This window comes from Seriola dumerili, unplaced genomic scaffold, assembly GCF_002260705.1.
Source record: "Seriola dumerili isolate Sdu_G_001 unplaced genomic scaffold, Sdu_1.0 BDQW01000149.1, whole genome shotgun sequence".
Lineage (NCBI taxonomy): Eukaryota > Metazoa > Chordata > Actinopteri > Carangiformes > Carangidae > Seriola > Seriola dumerili.
This window is the reverse complement of record NW_019174404.1, coordinates 11,957,264-11,982,485: the sequence shown is the minus strand read 5'-3', so window position 1 is coordinate 11,982,485 and position 25,222 is coordinate 11,957,264. Positions and strand designations below refer to the sequence as shown.

The following is a 25,222-nucleotide window of genomic DNA, read 5'->3' as shown; positions in this document are numbered from 1 at the left end:
ATTGTGACGTCTGTGCGAGCCATGCGCTGCCTTTGTGCGCTGTTGGAAAAACGGCAATTAGCACGATAATCAAATCAACGTGATAAATACAAGAGGAAAAGATTAAATACATGCAAATAATTGTAACACAATTAAGCCAGTAGGCCTATGTCAGATTGTTGTAAAAAATAAAAGTGCCACGAAAGAAGGAAAAGTGACTAACTTTACATCAGGGTTTAGTGAGGAAAATCTGATTAGTGACCAAATCACATGCAAACTGGGGTTTTAGAGTAGTCTCACAATGCATCATCTGAGTTCCTGTTTTAATCTGATTACCATAATCTGATTATTTTGTGGGCATGTAAACAAAGTCATTAGTTTAGCATTCTGTTGTCACAAATTTTGTTTTTGAAATGGACTATTTTGGACTTGACTATGGGCAAAATGGATGAGAAGTCCTACAAGTGCTCAGGTTCATGGAAAGCAAACTCAGTTATCAACCTGCTGATAAAGACTGTTTGATACTGTTGAAAGTGCAAGCAAGGGAGTGGACCTTGAATTGAGATTGTTTTGTGTTTCCACGGTCTCAAGAATAATCTGTGTGAAGTTCAATTTATGTACCTGATCCAAAGTAACTCAGGGTAATAAAATTAAAGTCCCCATTCATCTCAAAAACTGTGTCTTGCTCATTGTTATCATTTACTTGGCCTTCATTGTGCAGAATGATGTATGTGTTGTCTCTGACACTCATTCAACCTCATTTTCATTCATGTAGTTCCTCATCTTAAATCTGTGATTAAGACATGTACTATATGTATGAGCAGAATTGTGCAACATCATAAAAACGTTGGGAACCAAACAAAGTCCAATATGCACCTAACACAGTGAGGAAACTTGAAACCTCCAGTACTGAGAATAGATTTTTCAGTTCAGTAAGTTCTGTATCCGAGGTCCAAACGTTTGAAAATAAAATGTATATTCTTATATTTAAAAAAAAATCTAGATTTTACACAGAGGGAGATGTAATTTAGTGTGATCTGACGTTTTTTGTGGAAAACCATGACAGAAATTATCATTATTCAAAGTCGAGTATTTAATAAGTAAGCATACATTGAGGGGATCTTAATAAATAATAAAACCCAATAAAAATCACCAGTCACGCTATAATGCTTATATGGTCTGTTTTGTTAGTATTTCCAACCAAAAGCAGTTGGGAGCACGGTATTTGGGAGAAGCACTTGAAGGCATCATTTCCTGGGAAAGTGGGAGGTGAATGTTGTCAACGTGACTGTCATCAAGTATCGTTACAGGGGCAGAGAACAGCAGAGCAGTCGGTGCTCCGCTCGTCTGTATCGTCGGGACTTGGAAAGTGGCCGGGTGGGGGAGACAGGCAGCCAAGCTCGGGATTCAGGGAAGATGGAAATAAGTCACTGTTTCCGAATATCTCCTTTGTGCGCTTTCAGAGCTGTGTTGTAACGTTCAGGACAACTTACCGTACGTTGTGTTTTGTACATTTTCCGTTGTGGAACCCAGCAGCGCGAGCTAGCTTAGCAGCCAACCACTGATAGTGTCAGACACAGGTACGGGAGAGGAGAGGAGGGGTTGGTGACAAAGGAAGGTGGCGAGGTAACGATGAACCGCTTTCGAAAGTGGCTGTATAAGCCCAAGGTAAGTTATCCTGAATCCTCACGCTGTGTCAGCCCTGCAGTCAGTCATTTTTTATGCATAGCTTTGGAGATAGCTAGCAAAACAGCCGATCAGTGTGGCTCGCTAGCCTGGTTACTTCACACACTGCCACACATCTGCTAACGTTAGCCCGTGTTCCTGATGTTACACTGTATTAACCAGCAGCCACCCCTTTGTTGATGTTGATGCTTTTGTTTTCAAGCGCTAGTCTGGACTAACAATGTTACAGCCTGGTAATATTCATTGATTTTTACTTACTGACTTACTGCTGCCTTCAGCTGACATTGTCATTAATTTCAGGTATTGTTGAAGTGATTAATTTGTTTTGTTTTGTTTATTGTTATTATAGTTACACGTTCTTTGAAATACCTTAATGGTAATATGATTATTTATAACAAAAAGAACAGGAACAGTAATGAAAAAAAATATTAAAATAGCAATAATGTTAACAATAATGTCTTAATCAAAAGTGAAATAATTTTTTGATGTTGCATAAATAGTTCTTCTAGCATTTTAGTGCAACAACTAATGATTATTGTTATTAAAACTGCTGGTTATTTTCTCTATTGATTGATAAATTCTCTGGTCTATAAAAATGTAGAAGATGAAAAAATGCTCATCACAATTTCCTGAAGCCCGTGACATATTCACGTTGCTTGTTTTGTCTGACTAAAGTCCAAAGACGTTTACTATCACATGAGTCAAAGAAAAGCAGCAAAACCTCACAGTTGAGGAGCTGGAAATGGATGTTTGGTATTTAATCTTAAAAATGAGTGAAACGAATAAATTATTTACAAATTTATTGGAAGTTATTTTGTTTAATTAAATAACTAATTGTTTCTGCTCTGCAGCATTTGATTGGATTTGATTTGTTTGTTGATTGTACACATGATCCCAAACTGTATGAATCGTTGTTAAGAGCCACCAAAACACATTAAATCCAATGCTGCTCTGGCTCATTATTAGTTGGTAAAATCATCACTTTTGGAGTAAGCAGTGGATGTGCTGTAATTCTTTCAATCAAGCTCACAGTGTGGAAACTTGCCTGACACAGCAGAGGAAGTATTGAAGGCTTGGTCGGTCGCCTTGTTAAATGAACAGTTTAAATAAATGTCATCTGCAGCACTTTTTAGGATGAGTGAATGTGAATATTTCTCCAGGGAGGAAATTCTTGTTAACTTGTAGGTTTTAGGGAGAGCAATTTTAAACTACTCAATGCATCAACTTGAACTCACAGAAGGGTGTAAGTCTGAGGCAGGTTGTGAATGATCAGTATATACAGTAATTTATTTGTGCTGCATCATCACAAAATATCAGCGCTTCTGTAGAGTAATGAATAAATAAACAGTCACAGATTTTCGTGCCTATGATGAATTGAGAAACTCCTACCTGGTTTGCTTCTAGAGATTTCTCAGCTTTGGATGTTGTAAACTTAATCTTGGTTTACAGCCTATATGAAATCATCACACAATTACTGATATGCTCTTACTGAAAGTTTTCTATTTATAGGGAAGACTGTTTGAGCAAATATTCTTTTTAAAGCACTTTACAAAATGATGCACACCACTCATAGTACACAGTATTCTAATGTGGCCTCTTTCAGAGGATGGGTACAAAAAGGTTATTATCAACCGCAGAGCATTTACATAAAAACATTAAGGAATTAAAAAAATATTGAAAACTCTACTAAACTTTCTGTACTTGACTAGAAATCTTGACTTTTAATGAAGAACACTAAAGGTGTAAAATTATTTGCTACAGTCCACACACCCACGTTCAGGGCAAGGCCACAGGCCTGAAGAGCATTTTAGTGTGTTTAACACATTGTGTCCTTTCAGTACATTGGTACAAGAGCAGCATATAAAAGGCTGACTTTGCATCATAACCACTGTACATTTTGAGTCTTTTTTGTTTCATAGACATGGAGGAAAATATACTGCAGACAGCCTCTTAAACAAGTTGGTGACTGTGGTGCAGTCAGTGTTGTTTCTGGGCATAGGAAATAGACTTGTTTGCTTTACCTATAAGGTTTGTCAACATGTATTTCTGATTGGCAGCATAAGTTGATAAGTCAGTCTTTCTGGTGAAAGAAGACAGCTGAGTTGCCATATAAATTGTAATTGGAGTTCTTGCAACAGTAATGTCAGACAAGGCTTAGATGAAATGCCTCTGATTATATATTATCCACCTGCTCTTTACCACATACACACACCTGCGTCATTCCCCTTTTCTCTGTTAAACCACGTTTGCTGTCACAGCGTTTTGATTGTCCATTGTTGGGGTTAGGCTTAAGTGTTGGGGTTCACCAGAGTATTGTCACATTCATGAATGACTACTGCCTCTGGAGTGCTGAGCTATTACATCAGTGCCTTTTCTGCCATATCACGGCCATGGTAGGAATTAACAGAATAACACACAAGTCTGTGGGATTTAAATGACCAGTTCTGCCTCAAAGGAGTGATGAGAAAGAGTGCTAAAAGCCTCAGTAATTATGCCAATCAGTATGAAAAGACAACAGTAATGAAAGGGTTCAGGTCACTTTGTGCTCCTGCCTCCGAACAGCAGCTGAGCTAGCCAATAGTTTTGCTTCTGCTCTGAGAGAAAATATTTCTGTGGTAATTAAAATCAGGGCCAACCCACATATTCTAGCATTTATTGTTGAACACAGTGTAGCATTGTCATTTTGCATCAACAGTAAGCTGTTTATTATTGAACTATGTTCTCCTGGAGGAAAGTGTTGAATCAGCATGTTCCCTTGACTGAAGCGGAGCTATTGATATTTCCAGAGCTGCTCTTTACCTCCCCAGATAAGTCCCACTGAGGAGGACTTTCTTTTGCCCCTGCTAGACAATCCCTACCCAGTGTGTGAGAGAGTAGTGTGCAGCTCTGCGCGGGACATAATGTACCTGTCTATTCTGCCTGACTCTGTCATCAGAGTGAAAGAATGGATTGTCCTGGTCTTTTGTAAGGCTGTTAGGGAAAGGCAGTAATAGTTAACTCACCTAAAGTAAGGATACACTGCTATACGGTGAGACTTTTCACATTCCTTTCAGTCATTAAAACTGGTTGAGCTGGTTTTTGTGTCAACAGTTAACATTTTACCCCAAAATATTTACAATTCCTTTACTTGTTCCAGGTGCTTTGTTTTATTTGACTGTGTATTGACTACATTGTGCAGGGAAAAGTTTTAGATAGGTAAAGAGGCTTTGGAGATGGTGAAATCAGGGGGGAAGTATTCATGAAAATCTGTTTCATTGCACATCGCTGCAGTCCCGAACAAAGGCGAGACCTGACTCAGGTTTCAGAGCAGCCAAAATGGCCACTGTCTCCTCACCTCTCATTCATCAGCTGCAAACTTGCTGAGTGACTGATGGCGAGTGAGGGAGATGTCAGGAGGCTAAACCTGTATACTTCCTCTGTAGCCTTTGTTCCTCTCTTGGCTGTTGTTCCATCAAGCATTCAGGAGCTGACCTTCAGCTCCAGACCACCTCATCTGTCAGTGTGACGGGCTCATAGCTCGCACTAGGCCGGGTGCGCTCACCTCTATCTGCAGGATGCTACTAATTTGCCTTTCATTTCCACCTCTCCCCATTGGACAGTTTAGTGCGCGGGTAGCTGATACCTTCTACACTCCCCCTGATCAAAATGTCAGATATCACTGTGTGTGTAACATTGTAGACTGTTAGCAAGTGTAAGAACATATGTAATGCTAATGCATAATTACTTTGATAAGGTCATCCAGCATCTGACAGTTCAATTGGGAGCTGAGAAAAAAACAAAAATAAAATGATACATAATGGTCAAAAGTCGCATTTGATGTGACCATAAAAAAGTTTTCAGATGTTAACTGTTTTCAGTTCTACGTTTTTAAATTTTTAGCTTTTTATTTCTCTCACAGCTTACCCTTTGTTTCTCATGACAGTTAATGCCAACAATTGTATTTATTCATTCATTTTGCATAGCACAAAATCTGAGCCTTAAAATCCTTCTCCCTTGCCCTTACCTCCACATATATACTTTTTTTTAGTTCATTTTACAGCTTTATCTTTAATATGTAGTAAAGTAAAAGACCAAATCTGACTTTAACCTATTCTTATATTTTGTATTTAAGTTAAAAATAGCTTTGAAATGTTAGAATATAGTGAGAAATGCCCATCACAGTTTCTCATAGCCCAAGCTGACTTATTCATATTGTTTGTTTTGTTTGTTCAACAGACCAAAACCCAACAACATTCAGTTTACTCTCATAAAAGACTAAGACAAACAGAAATTTTCATCAGTTGCAACCAGTGAAATTTTGTCATTTGAGTTTTAATGAATAGTTAAAATTGTTGTTTTCCTAATCATTTCAACTATAAATAAAAGTTTAACCTACTTATACACTTCATGGTTTAAGGTCAAATCTCATTTAGTCATCTGTTTTGTATATAGAGGAATGGTGTGGAATAATTTTTATGCATGTTAATGACACGACACAACACGACAAGCATGGAAGTTACCATGATCATAAATCATTGTCAAGCCACCATGAAAGATGCTTTAGAGATGTTTGTCTACACTGTCAGAAAGAAAAACAAACATGTTGACAGCTGATGGTTTTGACAAAGCAACACATTTTCACTTATCATCCACTCAGGCTTCCGTTGCCAGCTGTGTGGGCCCTACTTAAAATACATCAGTTGATTTTGATTTTTGAAAAGAAATGTTCATCTATGAAGAGGTGGTAATGACACATGCTACATATATGTCTTATACAAACTTGCTAAATTGTGTTGTTTTTGTGTGTTTTGTTTGGTTTGATGACCTACGGACTGAAGTTGAAACAATAAGTTGCCAACAATTGTGAAAATCTTCTTATCGTTTCACTTGTTTAATCAACCAAAAATGCCAAATACTCACTGGTTTCAGTTCCTTAAATCTGATGTTTTTATATGATTTTAAAGACAATATTGTTGCATCTTTGGCTGTGTTTCAGATAGAATAAGTAATTAAAGACATCACCTTGGGCTCTGTGAAATCATGATGGGCATTTTTCACATTTCTACATACCAAAGAATTAATTGTGAAAATAATGGTGAGCCTCATTCCTCTTTACGTTGATACCCATGAACTACCCATTATGCTTAAACTTTTACTCAATTCATTTTAAATTAAGTTGCAGTTATTCTTGTCAGTATTTTGGTGATATATAAATGTAACAAAAATCTTAAGATCCAAATGAATATCTATCTTGTGTATTTTCCTCAGAGCACCACTTTTTTATGGGAAACACTTTGTCACAGTCCTCAGTAACTGGTGAATAATGGCTGGTAATTTCCTCAGTAGTGATTGTTCCACTTCAGCAGAGTAAGACTGGCCCTGCTGTTGTTGGTTCTGCTGATGTTTACTTCATCTTCTTGTTTGTCCTTCATTTGTCATTTATCACTGGCCTGATTTGTATGTGAATATTGCTAACACTCAAGCAGAAGAACTGAGAGAAGGCAAAGCAATTAAGGACTTGTCTTTGCAGAGTGGATTGGCACAGAGTCAATGGAAGAGCAAACTGCTGAGCAGCGGCCAGTGTGGCTTCATATTTAGCCCCATTTCTGGAGTTCTTTGTGGATGTCCCATTCTGCTTACCCACCAGCCATGCAGTAATTGATTTGGTGTCAGCTGCCTGGATTTAGAGACCTGACCCTAGTACAGATCGAGACAGGCCAGGCGATTGAAGGCCTTTTAAAATTCATTGCAGGATTGGGGAATCAGGGCCCATCGTCCTAGGTGTGGGAAAGCAATGATTGAAGGAAAGTAGCTGTGGAAGAAGAGTGAGACCACAGAGAATCAGCAAGTCCTGATATCGACTGAGAGGCTGCACTCATTTTCTACTCCTTGTTTCTTATTGGTAATAATTGGTACCGTCTCTGATGAAAGACATTTTTAAATTCCTCTCCTCATTGTCACTGATGATAAACATAAAGCATGCATTCAAGGTGCCCTTTGTCTATACTGTAGGTCTGACTGTTCTAGGAAGAGCCAGCAAATGAAATGCCACCCTCCTGCTCTGGGCTCTGTCTGAGCAGCAGGGGAGAATGGCAGGGAAAGCAGTAGAGGAGGAGAACAGTGGGCCTGTATTTTTGGGATTAGATTTTGGCCTTGGTTACAGTTGGCAGGACATAAAATGAGAGGATGTCGCTCTTTAGCAGCTCTAGTGTTTCTTCTTACTGAATTCTAGGGCTGGGATGATTAGAAATTTGAAAGACTGGACAAATTGAAACAAGTTTTTCTTTAATAAACATTGATATTTTATCTACTGTTTTAATGGAAAGCAATGCCGTTATTCAGTCAATATTAAAATATTATGTTGTCATCTTGTAGCTGTTGTATGTTGCAGAGAAATAACAAAAGTAACGTCAGTCATGACTTACTTGGGGGTGGGAGCAAGTGGCATCTTTTGAAAATATTTCAGAAATTGCTATTGTTGGCTGAGAATGAAAGGTTAGGGTACGTTGGTTATGTTGTATGTGTGGATTTTCCAGATAGTGACAGTATTTTCTTAACTTGTCAAAAGATAATGTGGGAAAGACAATATGAATGGCAAAATAAAACTTTATTATTGGTTAAAACCGTGTGTTTGGAGTGCAAAGTGCAAAGTTACAAGCAGATTGCTACTAGTTAATTATTATTAAATATTATTTATTTATTTATTCATTCATTTACTACTTAATTTTGCTACTCCCACATTGTTGGTGTAATTTCAGGTGCAATCCCAGTTGCACAAGTATGTTGACTTGCAATCATTTAATCTCCACAGACAGCAGTCAGAAATGTGTGTTAGCTCACACATACTGTGACTGTTCACAGCTGTTGTTGTAGCAATACCAGCTCTCAGACACTGTTAATAACAACAAAAGGTATGTGGACAGAGTGAGCCTGACTCTGAGTCAAACATATCCTCGACAGTGAGGAGGCGATGTGGGTCAAAACTGCAAGAAAGTGATCATGAAAGGGCATAGGTGGGTTTTTTTGAGATGTATTTTGGTTCAGTACAATCCTTAAATGTTATGCATGGCAGTATTTTCAGTAACTGCTGTTATGTATAAAGATTGGGGCATGTACCTCCACCAATTTTGTCATCTCTTCAGGATACACACACACACACTTCATGAAAAATGTTAAGTTGTTGATTTTTGTTTTCTAAAATTCACCTTCCCCTCTGTAGCCACAATTTCACAGCCAGTTCTGGATTGTATAACCAGATTATTTCTTGCATAAGAACTTCCCTGCAGTTGATGTGGAGAGGGGTGTCCCCACATGTCACCACACTACCATCAGGGGATCCTGGACACGCCTCATAGCCACCTAAATCCTCTGTGCCCCCCTGTGTTACCTCAGCCTGTCCCGCTAAATAATGTGCCAGTCACATGCACAGGTCAGTGCTTAGTCCAAATGGTAGATTAGGGCAGCCCTCAGAGAAGGGACAAGCAAACGGATTATGCCATCAGTCCAGATGGGCAGACCACTCTGAATATATTGAGTCAATGAAGTGAGTTAAGTCTGTTGTCTACTGTGGATCCAGCGTTCAGCTGGTTAGCGCTGGAAAATTCCTCAGCAGTCTATGATTAATGCCATTGATTTAACTGCACATTTATTTAATAGAAAATCTCAGACTAAAGTGTGACCAGAATGATTTCAAGACAGTTGGAGTTTATGCTTGAAAGGTCACCATCAATAACTCTGTAGCTGCAGAAAACAACACAGAGGTGAGGAAGGAAACTCCTGATGCAAGCTGAACATGAAAGGAATGACAACACAAGTAAACCTGCTTCAGCATAACACTTCCTTCTTAGAAAGATTATACTTTTTATTCTGCCAAACTTAATATAAATAAAGGTTGAGGAAGTTTCCTTGTTTGTTACCAAAACGATTGGCTCGCTCTTGCTGGGGCTTTTATGCTGAGTCCTGAATAATGAATAAGGTGATGAACTGTATCCGGCTGCTTTTTTGCCAGTCTGCCAACTGACTGGATGAAGCAGAGTGAACTGGTTTCCCCCTACAATATTTGCCTCTGATCCTTGGATGGCAGCCAGAAGGCAGCAAATTGAGCCTGGAATAGAGTATGGAGGGCAGAGGCAAGGTTTCTCATAAGTCCCTTAAGTGGGGTCAATGTTCATGCACTGATGCTATAGATGTTCATGAAGCATTAGCCTGACAGCCTCCATCATCTGCACAGTCCGAAAAGAAATGAAGCCCAGAATCAGCAGCTCAAGGAGAAAGCTGGCTGAGCTGATGAAAATGTTGATCGAACAGCGACAGGCTACTCTCTCTAACACGTTTCAATAAGAGTCGCACTGTCATCAGCAGTTATTGATTTTATGTTAAACAAAAGAGACAGAAATTTCACTGAGTCATTGTGAAATTCTGTGATTGAAAGGGATTAACGGTAATTGTCACTCTGGGTGAAGTTTTTAAGAGATTAATAGTCTGAAATTATATATTTCTGACCGCAATGGATAGAGTTTTTAGAGTCATCTTAGAGAGGGGGCGCACAGGACAACTGACAGCAGGAGTATAATAGGAGAGTGGCACGCCACAGGGGACATGAGCTGAATCTGCTGAATCATTTCCTCACTTATGCAAGGTAGAGCTGTCATTTGTGATGATGATGCAACTCACAAGTTCAGTAGAAAGATTGTCAGATGTTCACACAACTACTTTGCTAAAATAGTTTTCACATCCTGATAGGAAGGTGTTGTACTCTGCTTCTCAATTTAATTGTTACTTGTAAGTTTTTTCTTCTTTTTCTGTCACCTTTTAAAGGAAATTCTCAGTCTGGAGGTTTAAGTTGGAATTCTTTAGCTCTTTCCTAGTGGCAGGTTATTGTTAAAGCAAATCTTTTTTTAACAATTTACTCTGTACTTGTAAAGTAAATGTCAGCCAAGACTTTACACTTTCCCGTGTTATGTAAGCAGATGAAAACAGGCACTTGTTTAAACAGAAACCCTGCCTTTTCCACTTGTCAGAGCAGAGTCTAACACCATCACTGGCTCATAGTCCATGTAACCAGGTCAAATCACCATATAGGCTTTAGATTTAAATCTCAGATAGAGGATTAGTCTGTATTTTATATCTTTTAAGGGCCTCATCCTTCAGAGGCAGCTGTCCTAATGCTAGCCTTGTTAACCAAAGGTGTTAATTGTGCTGAATTTGATTAGATGTTAAAGTAGCACTGCTACTTTGACTTTTCTCGTGACCCAGGATTTGGTTGCACCAGAAATCTGGTCAAGACATTAGTTATGTGTAAATCTGTTGCTTGGAAACTGTTGTTCAATCAAAGGTAATCAATTGTGTAAAAAGGGAAGTAACTGAAGCATCACAAGTAGTAACACTATATATAACACTATAGTGTGTATATATATATATATATTTGTAGTGTAAAGCATTTTGAGTGGTTGACAAGATTACAAAAGTGCTGTGGTGTTTATTTTAACTTGGTTAATAAATAACATTTTAATCAAATGTCAGGTGTTGACCGTATCTCATTACCTCTTTTACTCCTATATATTACCAGGTTAATATTAGCTTGGTTAGTTGGCTCAGTTAGCTGCGGAAGAGTTACACCTGACATTTACTCGGTGTAAATATTTAGCAACAAGTACTCTGAACTATTTTGTGTGGTCCAACCTGTTTTAATTCTTTGCTTAGCAAACAATTAGATTATAGCTAGGCTAAGTTTGAACTTAGGAACAGCTGGTACAACCAGCTCCCGTTAGAAAAGTGGGTGAAGTAGACATCTCTACTAAATGAAAACCAGTGATCTGTTCCCTTGTCAAGTTTGACTTAAATCCGTCATACCTTTTTTCACTTGATAAATGATTATTCCATGGTACACCAAACTTGTAGACCAAGCAACTCATTGCTGCCTATCTAAAAGTAAATCAGCATGTCTTGAACATTGCCTGCCTTTGACTTTTCCCCCATGATGCAATGCTGCAAGAATGTTCCCTCTTATGTGAGGAATGCAGCAGGAGGAGGCTATAGGATGGCGTCTGTCTCAAATATTTTGTCTCTTCCCCCGTCATCGTTGGCCTATAAGCTCCAGAAATCTCAAAATGAATGCCATCACTCTCTGGGCTCTGTTGTGTCTCGGCAAGAAAAAGGTCTTTCACTGTCTCCCACTCCTGCTTCCTATTTGGCCATGGTGACATTTGTGTCAAAGACTCACTCATTTTTGTGCACTTGTCCAGTCATATCTGTCTCCTGACTGGTGATATCATTGCTTTTCTCATTGTTCAGAGAATTTAGATGGAAATATAAATAGCTAATTTTACAATGGGGTTGTTTGCTTCCTTGTGTAGAATTAAGATTTCCTTTGTATTCATTTCCCATTAGTCTACGCATTCAGAGAAGCCCACTAGATGTGTTTCCATTATAGTAATGCCAAATGCAATGATGAGTATTACTATTTGCTTATGTTATTTGTGTTGCTATAATACCATGGCTGTCTATTCCCATTCTTCACAGATGATTTATATATAGAGCATGCATGTGACCTTGTTAAGAAAGAACACTTGCTAATACTGTGAAACACTTACTTGCCTGCTGCAATACAGACTCAGTGTTGCCTGTTTTAGTTTGGGCAAGATGGCTTTTTTTGCGTTGCTCCTCCACTTTATTCAGTAAGCATGACATGGCAGACACATCAAAATTCACACACGAGCAAATTGTGCAGGAATATTATTGACACACAAAGGCACAAAGGTCGAGTTTTATGTTGGCAAGTATCTGTTCAACTGAAGTGTCCTTGAGCAATGAAATAAAAGCCTTTCTGCTCCACCCCGGTGCTGCTGTTCTGGTACTCACCTAGCTGTAGCTCTGATTTACCTGTGGGCAGGTGAAAACTCAAGTATCACAATTTGAAGGACTATACCAGTTTATCTTTCTTATAACTGCATTATCACCAAACAAAATCACCCAACATTATATTATTTTAATTAGGATTTAGTCTCTCACCGTGACATATTTCGTCCTCTAAATAACCTTAAAGATGTTCAGAGTAGTTTTTTACTCCCTCACAGAAATAATGCGACAAATATCCCAGCTGTAGGTTATATCTTTGTGTTTTCTCCTCACAGTTTGTTTCATTATTAATGAGAGAGAGTGAGGGAACAGCACCATGTATCATATTCAGAGAGAGAAGGCAAGGCCCCACGGGGAGAGCATCACGCAACAGGAAGCACTGCAAACTTAAGGGAAAAGGCCCTGTGAGAGGTTTTCGGTAAATACCAGTGTTGAGTTTGACTTCACGAAAAGCACTTCCAGACAGTTGACGCACGGCAGACAAATGAGCCTGTTTACCAGCGTAGCTCCACCTTCTTCCAGTCCGCACAGTCATGCTGTCCTTTTAAGCTCCTGTACCGTCATTGGGTGCTTGTGGTTTGTGATGATGCACATCGGCATGTGGTCGCCATTTTCAAAACCATTAACCTTTGGACGAGCCCTCCTCAGGATGTGTGTGCGTACATGCTGTGTGTTTGTTGGTGTCTTGATTTTAAAAATTGCTATCTCGTTTGGACTGTAAAGTTTGCATTGCACCTATTTTCTTCATTTTGGTTAGGTGTAAGCAATACAGATGAATAATTGTGTTTACATTTTTCATGCCTTGGTGTCTCTTCCCTACCTTGTGTGTTGTGGCTGTACATGTGCTTCACTCAGCAGTGGAGTGATTTGCTGTGCTGTGCTGTTCCCCCACACTGAGGGGAGCATGGTGGGAGATAATGACACAAATCCTCTACCAGGGCCAGGCTCTCTAATTACACCTTCTCTTCTGGGGAGCTTTCACACTATATTAACCTTTGTTAAGTCCTCTTGTAAGGATTAATGCCATTTTTTAATCATTTATTTTCCTATACTTGTTGGAAATTTGGGTATGCATTAATGTGTGTTAATGTTTACTTATAAATCACCAGAATACCTCTGCAAATGGGAGCCCAATCTGTAATTTAGCTGGCCTATAGAATGCCCTACTTACTTGATTTTATTTTTGTCCCTACAGAGGGACAAAAAAAGTATTTTGCTGTAATATGCTGCCTACATGTCTGTGCTCTGTTGCCTTGCAATGACTTCTCCCTCTACATCTCCCTATCTCTTTTCTCTTTCTGTTCTATTCTATTTGCCTGAGATTAGGGTTTATATCACCAAAGCAGAAGATGACTAAAAGAGCAACATTCACCGCCGGCTACATACGATTGGTGTGGGTGAAACTGAGCTGACTTAAAATACTCCACCTGTTAACACCAAAGTGCTATAGTAGCACAGTGTTGTTGTAACCAGGAGACTTGCTGAACATTATTCATGTGTTGACTTGCCCCAACCACCAAGCATCAAGCTGTGTTTTCTGGAGGCTGCAGCTGTCCATGCCTGACACCGTGCTTCACTCATGCAGCGCTCTAAACTGTGCACAACATAATTCCCCTAAGCAATACACATGAAAACTAGTGTAATGAATGAGCACAGCCCCTTCTCCTGAGCAACTAGTAGGCCTAATGGTCAATGTAGAGCAGATTAAGGGTGGTATTCCTCAGTCTGTGTTGTTACAGATTTCAGCAGTGCCTAAATGTCTCACTGTATGAGATCAGCAAGCAGGTTTTGGACCCTTGAGAGTTTAATCCTATCTCTCACAGTTTAGTAAGATGCGAGATTTTGTCCCAGTCATCCCCTGAGAACACAATACACAGACATCCAAGTTATCCCGGCTTGGCCCAGCCTGTAGTCTGTTTAGGGTCAAAAAGAATTCTTGTTTTCTTTTATATTTTGTAATTTCCTCTGTAAATAGTGTGCTGTTTTGAGTTGTAAGGTTGGGTCAGATGATTACATGGCTGTTGGAACTCTGATATTTGTATCCACAGCTTCAGAATCAGTTAGTGAAGGACACTCAAGACAAGAAACATAATGTTATGTTTCAGCTTTTTAGAAAGTCGGCGAATGAGCAAAAGGACACGTGTAGAAAGCATACAGTATAGAGGGTGTAGACCTCTATACAGGGTGCAGAGGGCAGATTGTTTCACTTTAACAGCTATACAAGTATTAACATTAACGTCCTTGTGTTTCCTTGTGTTTCTGTACAGAGGACAGACCCTCAGCTCCTGGCCCAGTTCTACTACGCTGATGAAGAGCTGAACCAAGTGGCCACTGAGCTGGACAGCCTCGACGGCAGGAAGGACCCTCAGAGATGTACCCTGCTGGTCAACCAGTTCCGATCCTGTCAGGTCAGCAGAGAGAAACCAACACACTCACATGAAAATTATCAGTCTATTTAAGTCAGTGTTTATACTTCATTCATTTATTAGAAATCATTTATAATAAATTTAAGAGTAGAGTAGCTTGGATTTGACTCTGAGTGATGACTTCATGTGTTTATTATAGATTGTTTCATTCACATGGCTTGACCTTGGTGTTGTCTAAAAGCTAAAAATAAACAACACCCTTATCAACCCTTTCCGGATACAGGGGAAGTGATAGGACTATTGCTTTGCCAAACATCGCTTGACCCGGTTCTTTTATCAATCAGTTTTGTTGATAAGGTGAGATAAGTGGACTTTGTTTGGAAGCAACTAGTGGACACACTCCTCTCAACACAGATAAGACAGGGCTGTGTGTCATGTGGGTTATTAGTAAGTGGTCACAAGAACAGCTTCTTCAGAAAGAGGCTTTGACTGAAGTAATTGTGTCGTGTAGAAGAGTTGGAGTAGAACTTCTCTCGTCTCTTTTTTTTATTCGGAAACTGCTGAATTAAACACAAACTGACAATCTGATGGAATCTGAATAGGAACGTGCAGTAAATTATTGCATATAGCGATACATGTTATTATTTGATGCCTTTATGAGGTCAGGGTTGAGAGGAGCTTAGAAGGTGATGCTGTGCATGAGTGATGGCTGCCATTCTGCATCATGCTGAGAGAGCTGGAGGTGGTGGAGGGAGGTCGTCATCTGGCCCGTTGTGCCTTAGCCTCCCCCCACCGCCAAGACACTCAGGGGAGAACCACTTAATAAGGTCATTGCTTGATCCCCCACTGTTCTGTCTCTTTCTCCTCCATCCTTTCCTCTGCCAATCTGTCACCTTTTTTTCTTCAGTATTTCTTCACAGTTTCTTTCTCTTTGAATTGTTCTGCTGCTCTTCTTCCTCTTTCTTACTTTCTCTTTGCTGAGTTTTTTTTTTTAATGCTTTTCGTCACACTGAGGTTTTTCAGAAGTTGTGAATGAGGCCCCAAGGATTTTGGAGAATGAATTAAGCAGCATTGTACCCCAGAGCCCCGAGGCCCCAAGAATAGAAGGCAAGCGCACTCAAGCCAAAATTTTGCACTTGAACCTGCCACTGCAGCTATCGGCTCGTATTCATGGGCCTTTGAGGGGGTTGCTGGCATGCTGAGCATATTATGTTGGCACGGCTGTTCTTACAGTGTGGCCTGCTGGAGCAGCCAAGTGTGTATGTTTTGAGATGGACAAAGATTGAGTTAGACGGCATGCACAAGAGACAGAGGAAGAGAAATGGTCAAAGATGGAGAGTGAGAGAAAAAAAGACCTGAAGCCAGTCTTATGTCGGAGGTAGGTATCACGCCAGAGTCACTACCTCTGAATGATTGGAAACCAACAGTAGTGAAGGTTATCACTCGTGTCTTCTGCTGGGAGACTCTCGCAGACAGTGGGGTGGTACTCACCGGCCCGGGACACATGCACAGCACACAGCCATAAAGGAATCGGTGGTTGAGCTTTCCCTCTCAAAGCTTTTTAATCTTTCTCCTCGGGGCGAGCAGTGAAAGACGCAGTGCTGTGCCTGACAAGATTACAGTGCACAGTGCAGCTGCAGTTGAGTGAAAGGCTCATTGTAAGTCATTGTTACGGCTGTTGTACATGCCAGCGGCACATAAGCTCTTGATTAGCCCTTGCTGTGTGTGACACTGCATTTTCACTGCTGGAATTATGGGCTTTTAGTTTAATGTTTTTATTGAGGGAGAATGTAGCTGCGGACCATAATGGTCTCATGTACTTGTCAAATTGTTTTCATTCTCTTCCTAATCAATGGTCTTTAAACAGTGGAATACAATGGGCTTCTTGAAAGAGGGGAAACTCGGATTACCAACCAACATTAATCAAAGTAAACAGAGAAAATAGCTTTTCAGGAACAGTTTTTCATTCACTCATGTTTATCCCTCCAACTCGTTTGTTCAATTTTGTCTTCTGACACTCTTGTGCTCATCTGCAGGACAATGTGTTGAACATTATCAATCAGATCATGGATGAATGTATCCCCAACGACCGGGCCAACAGAGACTTCTGCGTCAAGTTCCCTGAGGAGATTCGTCATGACAACTTGGCAGGCCAGCTGTGGTTTGGGGCTGAGGTAGCGTATTCCCTCCAGTATCGGTCTTTAGGAAAACAACTTCATACAAGTCCTACACATGTGTATAACATACTGTATTTCATTTTTACAATTGTTGTATTTCTTGATCGTCAAGTTTGGCATTGCAAACACCATTTTCTCAGTTTAATCTTCTGTACAAAGTTAGAGAATTTATCATGTACATGTTCCTGTGCAGTGTTTGGCTGCCGGCTCCATCATCATGAACAGGGAGATAGAGAGTATAGCTATGAGACCCTTGGCTAAGGACCTCACCCGCAGCCTGGAGGAGGTACGCAATATCACCAGAGACCAGGCCCTGAGAGACCTCAACTTGTACACAGACCGCATGAAGGACGCCTTGCGACATTTCGACAGCCTTTTTGCTGAATTTGAGCTCAGGTAAATTAAGGACCAGACATTATTGGCAATTATATCAACAAGATTAATCCACAATTATCATCCTCTCAAGGATTTTTGGTGCAGCTTTGCCAAAAAAACACTGAACAAAGCTGCAAGTGTCATTACAGTCCTCTTCCTTCTCTTCCATTGCCAGTTATGTGTCAGCCATGGTGCCTGTGAAGTCTCCCAAAGAATACTATGTACAGCAGGAGGTGATTGTGCTCTTCTGTGAGACTGTGGAGAGGTGAGTGCATAGAGCCATAAAGAGATGCTGACTTCACCTGGAAATAACCAGAATCTAAATAATATGCTGAGATAATTTTTTTTTTTACTATGTGTTTTCCTCTCTCCGTTGTCTCAGGGCCCTGAAACTGGGCTATCTCACACAGGATATGATCGATGATTATGAACCTGCACTGATGTTTACAATTCCCAGACTAGCCATTGTGTGGTAAGTGTTGCCGGTCTTCTCCATTCTTCCGCCCACGTCTTTGTTTTCTATTCTTTGCCACCCTCTTACAGAATTTAAATATATTTTTAGTGGGCTGGTTGTATATTCAGAGGGGCCTCTCAACCTACAACAAAAATCAGAGGACATGTCTGAGCTTTTCCGGCCTTTTCGCACTTTATTGAAGAAAATCAGGTACACTCCATTAGTATTAAACATCACAAAAATATATTTTATCCTCTATTACTATGTATAAACTATCCTATGATGCTTTTGCAGAGACCTGCTGCAGACCCTGACTGAAGAGGAGTTGGTGACGCTGGAGAGGAACTTGTGTATCTCCCAGGATGGGGAGTTGTCCACAGGCCAGGGGCTGGCAACAAACAGTGTACCAGCACCAGTCCAAGAGAATCACTCATCCTCCAGCCCCGCTAATGACACCTCCAAGGGGGAGAGCGAGGGGGAACAGGAGCATTTGGCTCTGTATGTCAGTCCCAGCCAGGAGGAGGAGGTGGCACAAGTGGAAAAGGGCTGGGAGGAGGTGGAGACAGAGAGGGGGGAGGAGGAGCAGGAGCAGGGCCTGCTATGTGAGGAGGCAGAGGAGGCTGAGTTGGCCTGCTCAATGCAGTATGATGAGGAGGAACTGGAGCAGCTCAATATGATGGTGTACCTCGTAGGAGACGAGATGTCCACCCTGCTGTCGCCTCCCAGTCAGGGTCAGTCCCCAGCCCACAATCCCAACAGAGGAGAGGCAGGAGGCTCCAGCGGGGCTTCCAGCACTGAAGCGTCTCCCCGCAGGCTCCTGGGGATCCGGGGAAGAACAGGCATCTATGTAGAGGAGGAGGACAGGGTTTTTTTCATGGACGACCTGGATGCAGCAGGAGACAACATCACCAGCATCTCAAAGGAGGCCTGTAGTTTTGCCGCCACTCCTTCCAAAGCACCACAGTCTGCTCGGCCTGTGCAGCGCAAGCCGGTTCCACGGCCAGACTCTGTTAGGAACGGCTGGTACTCTGAGACCCCATCAGAGCAACCATGCCCACAGCCACGCAGCCAGAACACACTCTGTCATAATGCAAAGCTCCCACCATGCACCACCGCCCCTGGCTCTGAACCTCTGCCTTACACGAACGGGTGGGAGATGGGTTTAGAGGGGACAGCTTCTGAAACTGCTGAGGTCATCGCCCACCGTATGGGTGGGATGAAGCTGTCTGCCACGGTTATCTTCAACCCTCGCTCCCCGAGCTTGACGGAGCTGGCCGTGGACAAGCTGCTGCTGCCACGGCCCACTCCCTCTGAGATTGAGCCCTGCAGCCCTCTGGTGGCCACTCACTGCCTGCTTAACTCATGTGTCTGCTGTGGGAGCTGTGAGGATGGCCACGAGGATGCCATCACCACTGAGAGCACTGGACTTGGCTTAGGGCTCGCCCTGGGATTGGAGAAACATTCTAAGACCGCGGCCCCCAGCACTGTCATCCAGTCTTCTGCTTGCCGGTTGCCCCTGCGAGGTCAGGAGCCTCTCAGTAAGGGTGAGCTCACCCAAGTGACTCCACCATCTTCCCGCAGCTCTGCAGAACCGCTGGAAGAGGATTCAAACTCCCAGCTCTGTGAGAAGTGCCTGGTGGTGGCTCAAACGCCAGGGCATCACGCTCAGGATGGTAGCTCCAGCGGAGGGGATGAACCCTCCCAGTGCAACCACCAGCTGAGGACTGAAAAGAGGCAGCAGGCCAGTGGAGGCCGACAGAAGGATAAGGAGATAGATAAAGACAAGCCAGGAACTAAAGACTTGAAGAGGGACACCAAAGAGGACAGCAGGAGGAGCTCCAGGTGTGCTGTCATTTCTATAAACATTTTACTTGCTTTTTGGTTTATGTTGGAGTAATCTGTTGTGAGGGTTTGCTTTGGGGAAAGTATGAGCTTCATTCAGTCTAGCATCGGCACAAATATCTGTTTTATTTCATCATATTTCATTACATATTTTTTATTATTCTTTTGCTTTCATCCATTGTTTCTCATTTGCACTTTACCTTATGTTGCCTTGATTCTATGTGTTTATGTATATACATTTTATTCTGCCCTTTTTTTCTCATTTCTCCCTTTTCACCATTTATTTGGTTGTTTTTAGTTTCCAGAACTCTCCCCTCAGCTCTGTGTCAGGTAGTGACTGTGAGAGTGTGTCGGTCACCACATGTAGTCTGTCAAGCAGTGCATATACCCCCAGGTAACTAATCACTCGTGGGAGTGTCATATGTTTGTGAGTGTCTCATCCTGCCTACGCTCTGATGGTAACTAAAAACTGTGTCCTTGCATGACAGATAAAAAGATAGCTTTGTTCATTTCCAGTCTTTATTGAGGTCTTTGTTCAGATTTAGCAGTTGGTTGAAGTGTCAGTCATTTCTGCCCTCATGAGCTACAGGTGATAGCATTAATTTGCCTCCTGGGTTTGACTCTATAGATTTAATTAGACATAACGGCACATTCCTGGAGATTTACAATGTGTATAAACATAATTACCGTCTCTGACTGGATCTAGTCTTTTCTGCTGATTCTACAGAAGCATTAGTGCAATGTGTCCCTCACTTCTATGTTGCTTTGGATAAAAGTGTCAAATGAGTAAATGTAAACGTATTGATGAAATGTAAATTTAATCTGTACTGTAAATAGTGGATGTACATTTGGGAAAGATGACATGATGATCCTTTCCTGTCCCTCATGACTCCTTCTAGCCCTGTGAGCAGTCTGACCCCCAGCTCGGGGACATCAGAAGACCTGGACCATCAGGAGATCCAGCTGGCTCTGGAAGACGCCAAGGTGGCCGCCAGGAACAAGATCCGATCACGCTTCCACAGCAGCAGTGACCTCATCCACCGTCTCTTTGTTTGTATATCAGGTACAAGCTCTCTCTCTCTCTCTCTCTCTCTCTCTCTCTCTCTCTCTCTCTCTCTCTCTCTCTCTCTCTCTTAGTCTTTTTCTTCTCCGGCTCTTTGTCTGTGTCAAGCTGATGTCCATTATTTGTGATGCAGGTGTTGCTGATCAGCTGCAGACCAACTATGCTAGTGACCTTCGCAGCATCCTCAAGACTCTGTTTGAAGTCATGGCAACCAAATGTGAGGAGGGAGACAATGATAAGCAAAAGAAAGGTGAGGAATATGTCTCAGATATACAGTAGGGTCTTTCCCTTATTAATATGATACTGACAGAATTTAAAACTGCATTACTGCAGCAAAAAATATTTATGTAATATTTATTGAACTGAACAATGGCAGAGCATAGTGCATCTTATTGACCCACATTCCTGTCTCCTAAAACTACACAAACTTCATTTGCTTGCTTGCTTAAAATAGTAAATCTTCTTGTGGGAAAAAAAAGTTTGACCCCAGTCTGACTTCATGAAATTAGTTCAGCCCTGCTGCTCTAAGTTAAGAAAAAACGCAGAATCCATCCAATGTAAAAGATAAAATTCATCCATGCTTTTATCAAATGATTTCTTGAGTATTGTAGTGCCATTATAGTGGATTTATTTTCTACTTCTGTTGTGTCCAGCAGGTCCTGTTATGCGTAGTGCCGTGCTGGAGGACTGTGCTCTCTGTCAGGAGACCATTTCTTCATCAGAGTTGGCAGCCAAGGCACGGGAGGGCCAGTTCGAAGGTTAGCAAACCTACAAACAAACCCACTCAGTTTAGTTGAAATATTATCCTGACCCCCCCAGCCCCCCACCCCACCCCCACCCCCCTTTCAGCAAAGACAGGCCGGCTCTGTGTTGACTGTTTTTTTGTTGGCTCTGTGTAGACCCTCCTGACTGGGTCCCAGATGAAGCCTGCAACTCCTGCATTGCCTGCAAGGCTCCCTTCACTGTCATCCGCAGGAAGCATCACTGTAGGAGCTGTGGAAAGGTACAATTGCTCTCTTCCTGTCTGAGGAAGGCCAGGTGGCAGAATACCCTCAGCTGTTGCTGAAATAGATGACTTTGAAAACATTGCACATCATAATCATACAGATAGTGACTGATATTATATGTGGTGTCATTTCAGATCTTCTGCTCTCGCTGCTCCTCCCACTCTGCACCGTTGCCCCGATATGGCCAGGTGAAGCCTGTCAGGGTGTGCACACACTGCTACATGTTTCATGTCACGCCTTTCTACAGCGACAAGGCCGGCATCTGAGCCCAGATTATCACAGAAAGCACACAGTCCGCCACAACAAGATCATATGCAACAGACAGACCCACGGCTGTGTACAAAGCAAATGCCACACTGTTCTGGTAAATCTAAATGGTCATCATCGTTCCTGCTAAGCAAGGCTTCAGAGTAAGGCCATTATAGATAACAGAGCAGAGAAACCAGTCACGCTGCCACCGGGTGATGATGAGACCTGTTTCTGAGAGATGCTGGTGCCTCAGTTGGAACCACAGTATTTGATTTCTTTGCCCAGCCAACATAAATGATTCACAAATGCCTGTCTGATTATAGAGGTATGAAAGAGAAAGGGAATGAACAGGCAATAACAGATTTTGAACTGGCATTTTGCAACAGTCTTTTGTAGCAGTTTGCAGCACAAAATCAGAACAGGCCACCCTATTAGTTTTGTTGGTTCAGGTGTAAATGAAAGGACTTGTGACATATTTTCCTATGCTTTTGCGAGCTTCCTACATTTGTGCCAGAGCTCCCTCGGGACTCGGATTACTCAAAAGAATGTAAGTCATGATAACCATGTAAATAAGGATAATTCTGGTAATAGCTACACTAAAATGTCTTCAGTATATGGTTGCTATATATGGGAACTGGAAAGCAATCTTCACCGGGCTACCAGTCCCAGTGAAGCAAAAATGAAAGACAGCTTTTATATTGACATTTTAATGGCAATGAATGTGTAATTCTGTACCACTTTGAGAAATGGGGTCTAGACTCCAACAAGACTGACCCTCCAGCTCTTGATGGTAATGGGCTGTGCCCATCGCTTTTACAGTTGCACCATGGCATGTTTAGTTTTCTCTGGGGACTCCGCTGCACACCAAGATGGATAAAAGGGATTCCTTAGTCATCACTGTCAGGTCTTGAAGGCCCCCTAGTGGAGAGTTGACCTCTCTTCGCTCAGTGCTCTCATCACCGTGATGTGAACAATTTGTTTTGAACCATAGGCCTCCTCAGGTGCTGGCCTACAGACTACAGGCCAATTATTGCTCTTTGGTTTTCCCTCCCCCACACTTGTTATAGTGCAATATTGTGACTACTAACTACGGTGGTCCTGCAAACTTTAGAGGCAGTCCTTTGCTGTTTAAATTATTAGGCCATTTCTGAAGAGCCAAGCTGTGCCGATTTGTGTTTACACTAAATTATTTCCATCTTTGGCTCTGGTGGTACTGTCAGGCTGGAACAGATATTCCCAGGCTGATATCATTTGCACCTCACTTCCTTTCTGCTCTTGAATCTGCTTCCATTGCAATGAATACATACAAAGTATCTTCCATGCTCTTAATATATAACAGTTTGTACATCTGAATGGTCTGAAGTCGCCAGTCTACACATATGGACCTTTGAGCAACAATGTAATATCACATTATGTCCATTCTGCTCTGACTTAAAGCAGTTTCTCAGGCATTACATAATCACAATCACTCACTACTGTTGGATCAATCTTATTTTCATCAAAGAACATGTAAACTCACTTTGAAAAGATATGTTTTTTCTTTTATAAAGAACAAAATAATGTAAGAAGCTATAATTACTTTTATGTGAAAAAACATGAAAAAAACAAGGAATCATGCAGTAATTAATGGGCAGGATATCCTATTATTATTTCAGAGCTTGGTCTTATTTTGTAAAATTCCAGTACATTTCCATGATAAGAGCTGTGTAAAATATTCAACAAACAAATAATGTTATATAGTTTTAAATGCAATGTATATTGAAATAAATGACTTTTTCCTGTTTAAAAAAAATGATGACCAATAATTTTCTGCCTTGAAATGTTTTCATAGATTTGTATCCGGAAATGATTGACCTACTGAACATCATAGTCATATATGCAAAACCGTAACATCATGCAGATATATAGTACATCTCCACAGGCTATGAAGTTGTTGGAAATTAATTTATCAACAGATCAGACTGTAACTACAGACAGCTGTTTCTCCTGGTTTGCAGATGTAAGAAGTGCAGCTCAAATATGACTTTGTTTGTCTGAGACCACAGGGATATTGTTTTTACAAACTGATTGGTCTTTTTCTTGAATAGGCACAGAACACAGACTTGGTTGAAAAATGTTATGAAGATTCTGTCAAAATGTCCATTCACAGCCAGGAGCTATTTTAGTTACTATTTGACAGTTTTTCCTGCCACTTTAGTAGGTGGTGTGAGCCTACTCATCTGATGGGCAACACTCTGCTTAACTGAATGTTCTGAGTTTTGTGAGGAACTGCAGTGACACACTGTTACACCTTCAGAGTTTCCATATTATTAAAGGGTCACTCCAATGATTTTACACGGAAAGGTCAGTTAACTCGTCATGAAGAGTCCCACTAAGCCTATGAAAACAGTTGTGTAATGTCTGTCTCTGACAGGAACTTTCAAAAGTGTGAGGAAATAGTACATGGTATGGTTTATCTTGGCCTGAGCTTAAATACTTCAATTTCAGAACAGAAAGCAAGTTTTTGGGGGTAAGGAGTTTGACACATAGAGTAGAGAAAAAACGTTGAAAATCTTTCAACTTTATGGGGAATGCAACACAAAATTGATGGAGCGACATAGTAAGAAACATACATGGGTTACACTGCAACATTTTGAACCAGCTCAGGAAAACCTTTCTTTTTAAAGACCCTTAAAATTCAATGTTTGCTCTTATATGGCTACACAAGGTATGGCTGCCAGTACTGGATTAGAAACAAAAAATACAGTAGCACACCTGTGCTGCTAACATATAATGAGTTGGAACAGTTATTGATCCTGCTGAGGAATCTCTGCCTTCATGATGGGAACTGATCCGGTCACCGTGGGTGCCACTAGATGGCAGCACATATTTATGGTGTAGTATTATAATGATATTCATCAGTTACAGCATACACTGCTGAATCACGTATTTTAATTTGTTTCCCCCCTAAATATCGAAAATGTTGTACTTCAGACGTGGTTTTGCAAATTCTGAAGTTAATGTTGAAATAGTGGTGTAGGGATTTGAGTCTGTAATACCCATCTGTAGGTTAATAATGACTTTAACACACTTAGTAAAAAGTTTTTGATCTCATACAGGACAGTAACATAGTATACAACATCCTTCCTGTGATGAAGTCATAAGGACTTGATTTTGCAGTGATATTCGCATGGTATCCTTCTTAACAC

At 41.2% G+C, this 25,222-nt stretch overlaps 1 protein-coding gene across 3 annotated transcripts; it reads left to right on the top strand.

The window, feature by feature from the left end:
- The first annotated feature begins 1,305 nt into the window (after nt 1–1,305).
- On the top strand, nt 1,306–23,753 carry zfyve28 (zinc finger FYVE-type containing 28). Of its 3 annotated transcripts, none has more exons than XM_022751183.1 (14): nt 1,306–1,647; nt 14,769–14,909; nt 16,904–17,041; nt 17,238–17,440; nt 17,595–17,684; nt 17,802–17,891; nt 17,982–18,083; nt 18,168–19,715; nt 20,014–20,109; nt 20,615–20,778; nt 20,912–21,028; nt 21,435–21,536; nt 21,678–21,781; nt 21,920–23,753. In XM_022751183.1, the coding sequence occupies exons 1-14, from the start codon at nt 1,612–1,614 to the stop codon at nt 22,049–22,051; spliced, it is 3,063 nt and encodes a 1,020-aa protein (XP_022606904.1). In that variant the 5' UTR covers nt 1,306–1,611; the 3' UTR covers nt 22,052–23,753. The 3 variants fall into 3 exon arrangements, with proteins under 3 accessions (XP_022606904.1, XP_022606903.1, XP_022606905.1); XM_022751182.1 differs by having other exon boundaries at nt 21,432–21,536; XM_022751184.1 differs by lacking the exon at nt 20,014–20,109 and having other exon boundaries at nt 21,432–21,536.
- The last annotated feature ends 1,469 nt before the right edge of the window (nt 23,754–25,222 follow it).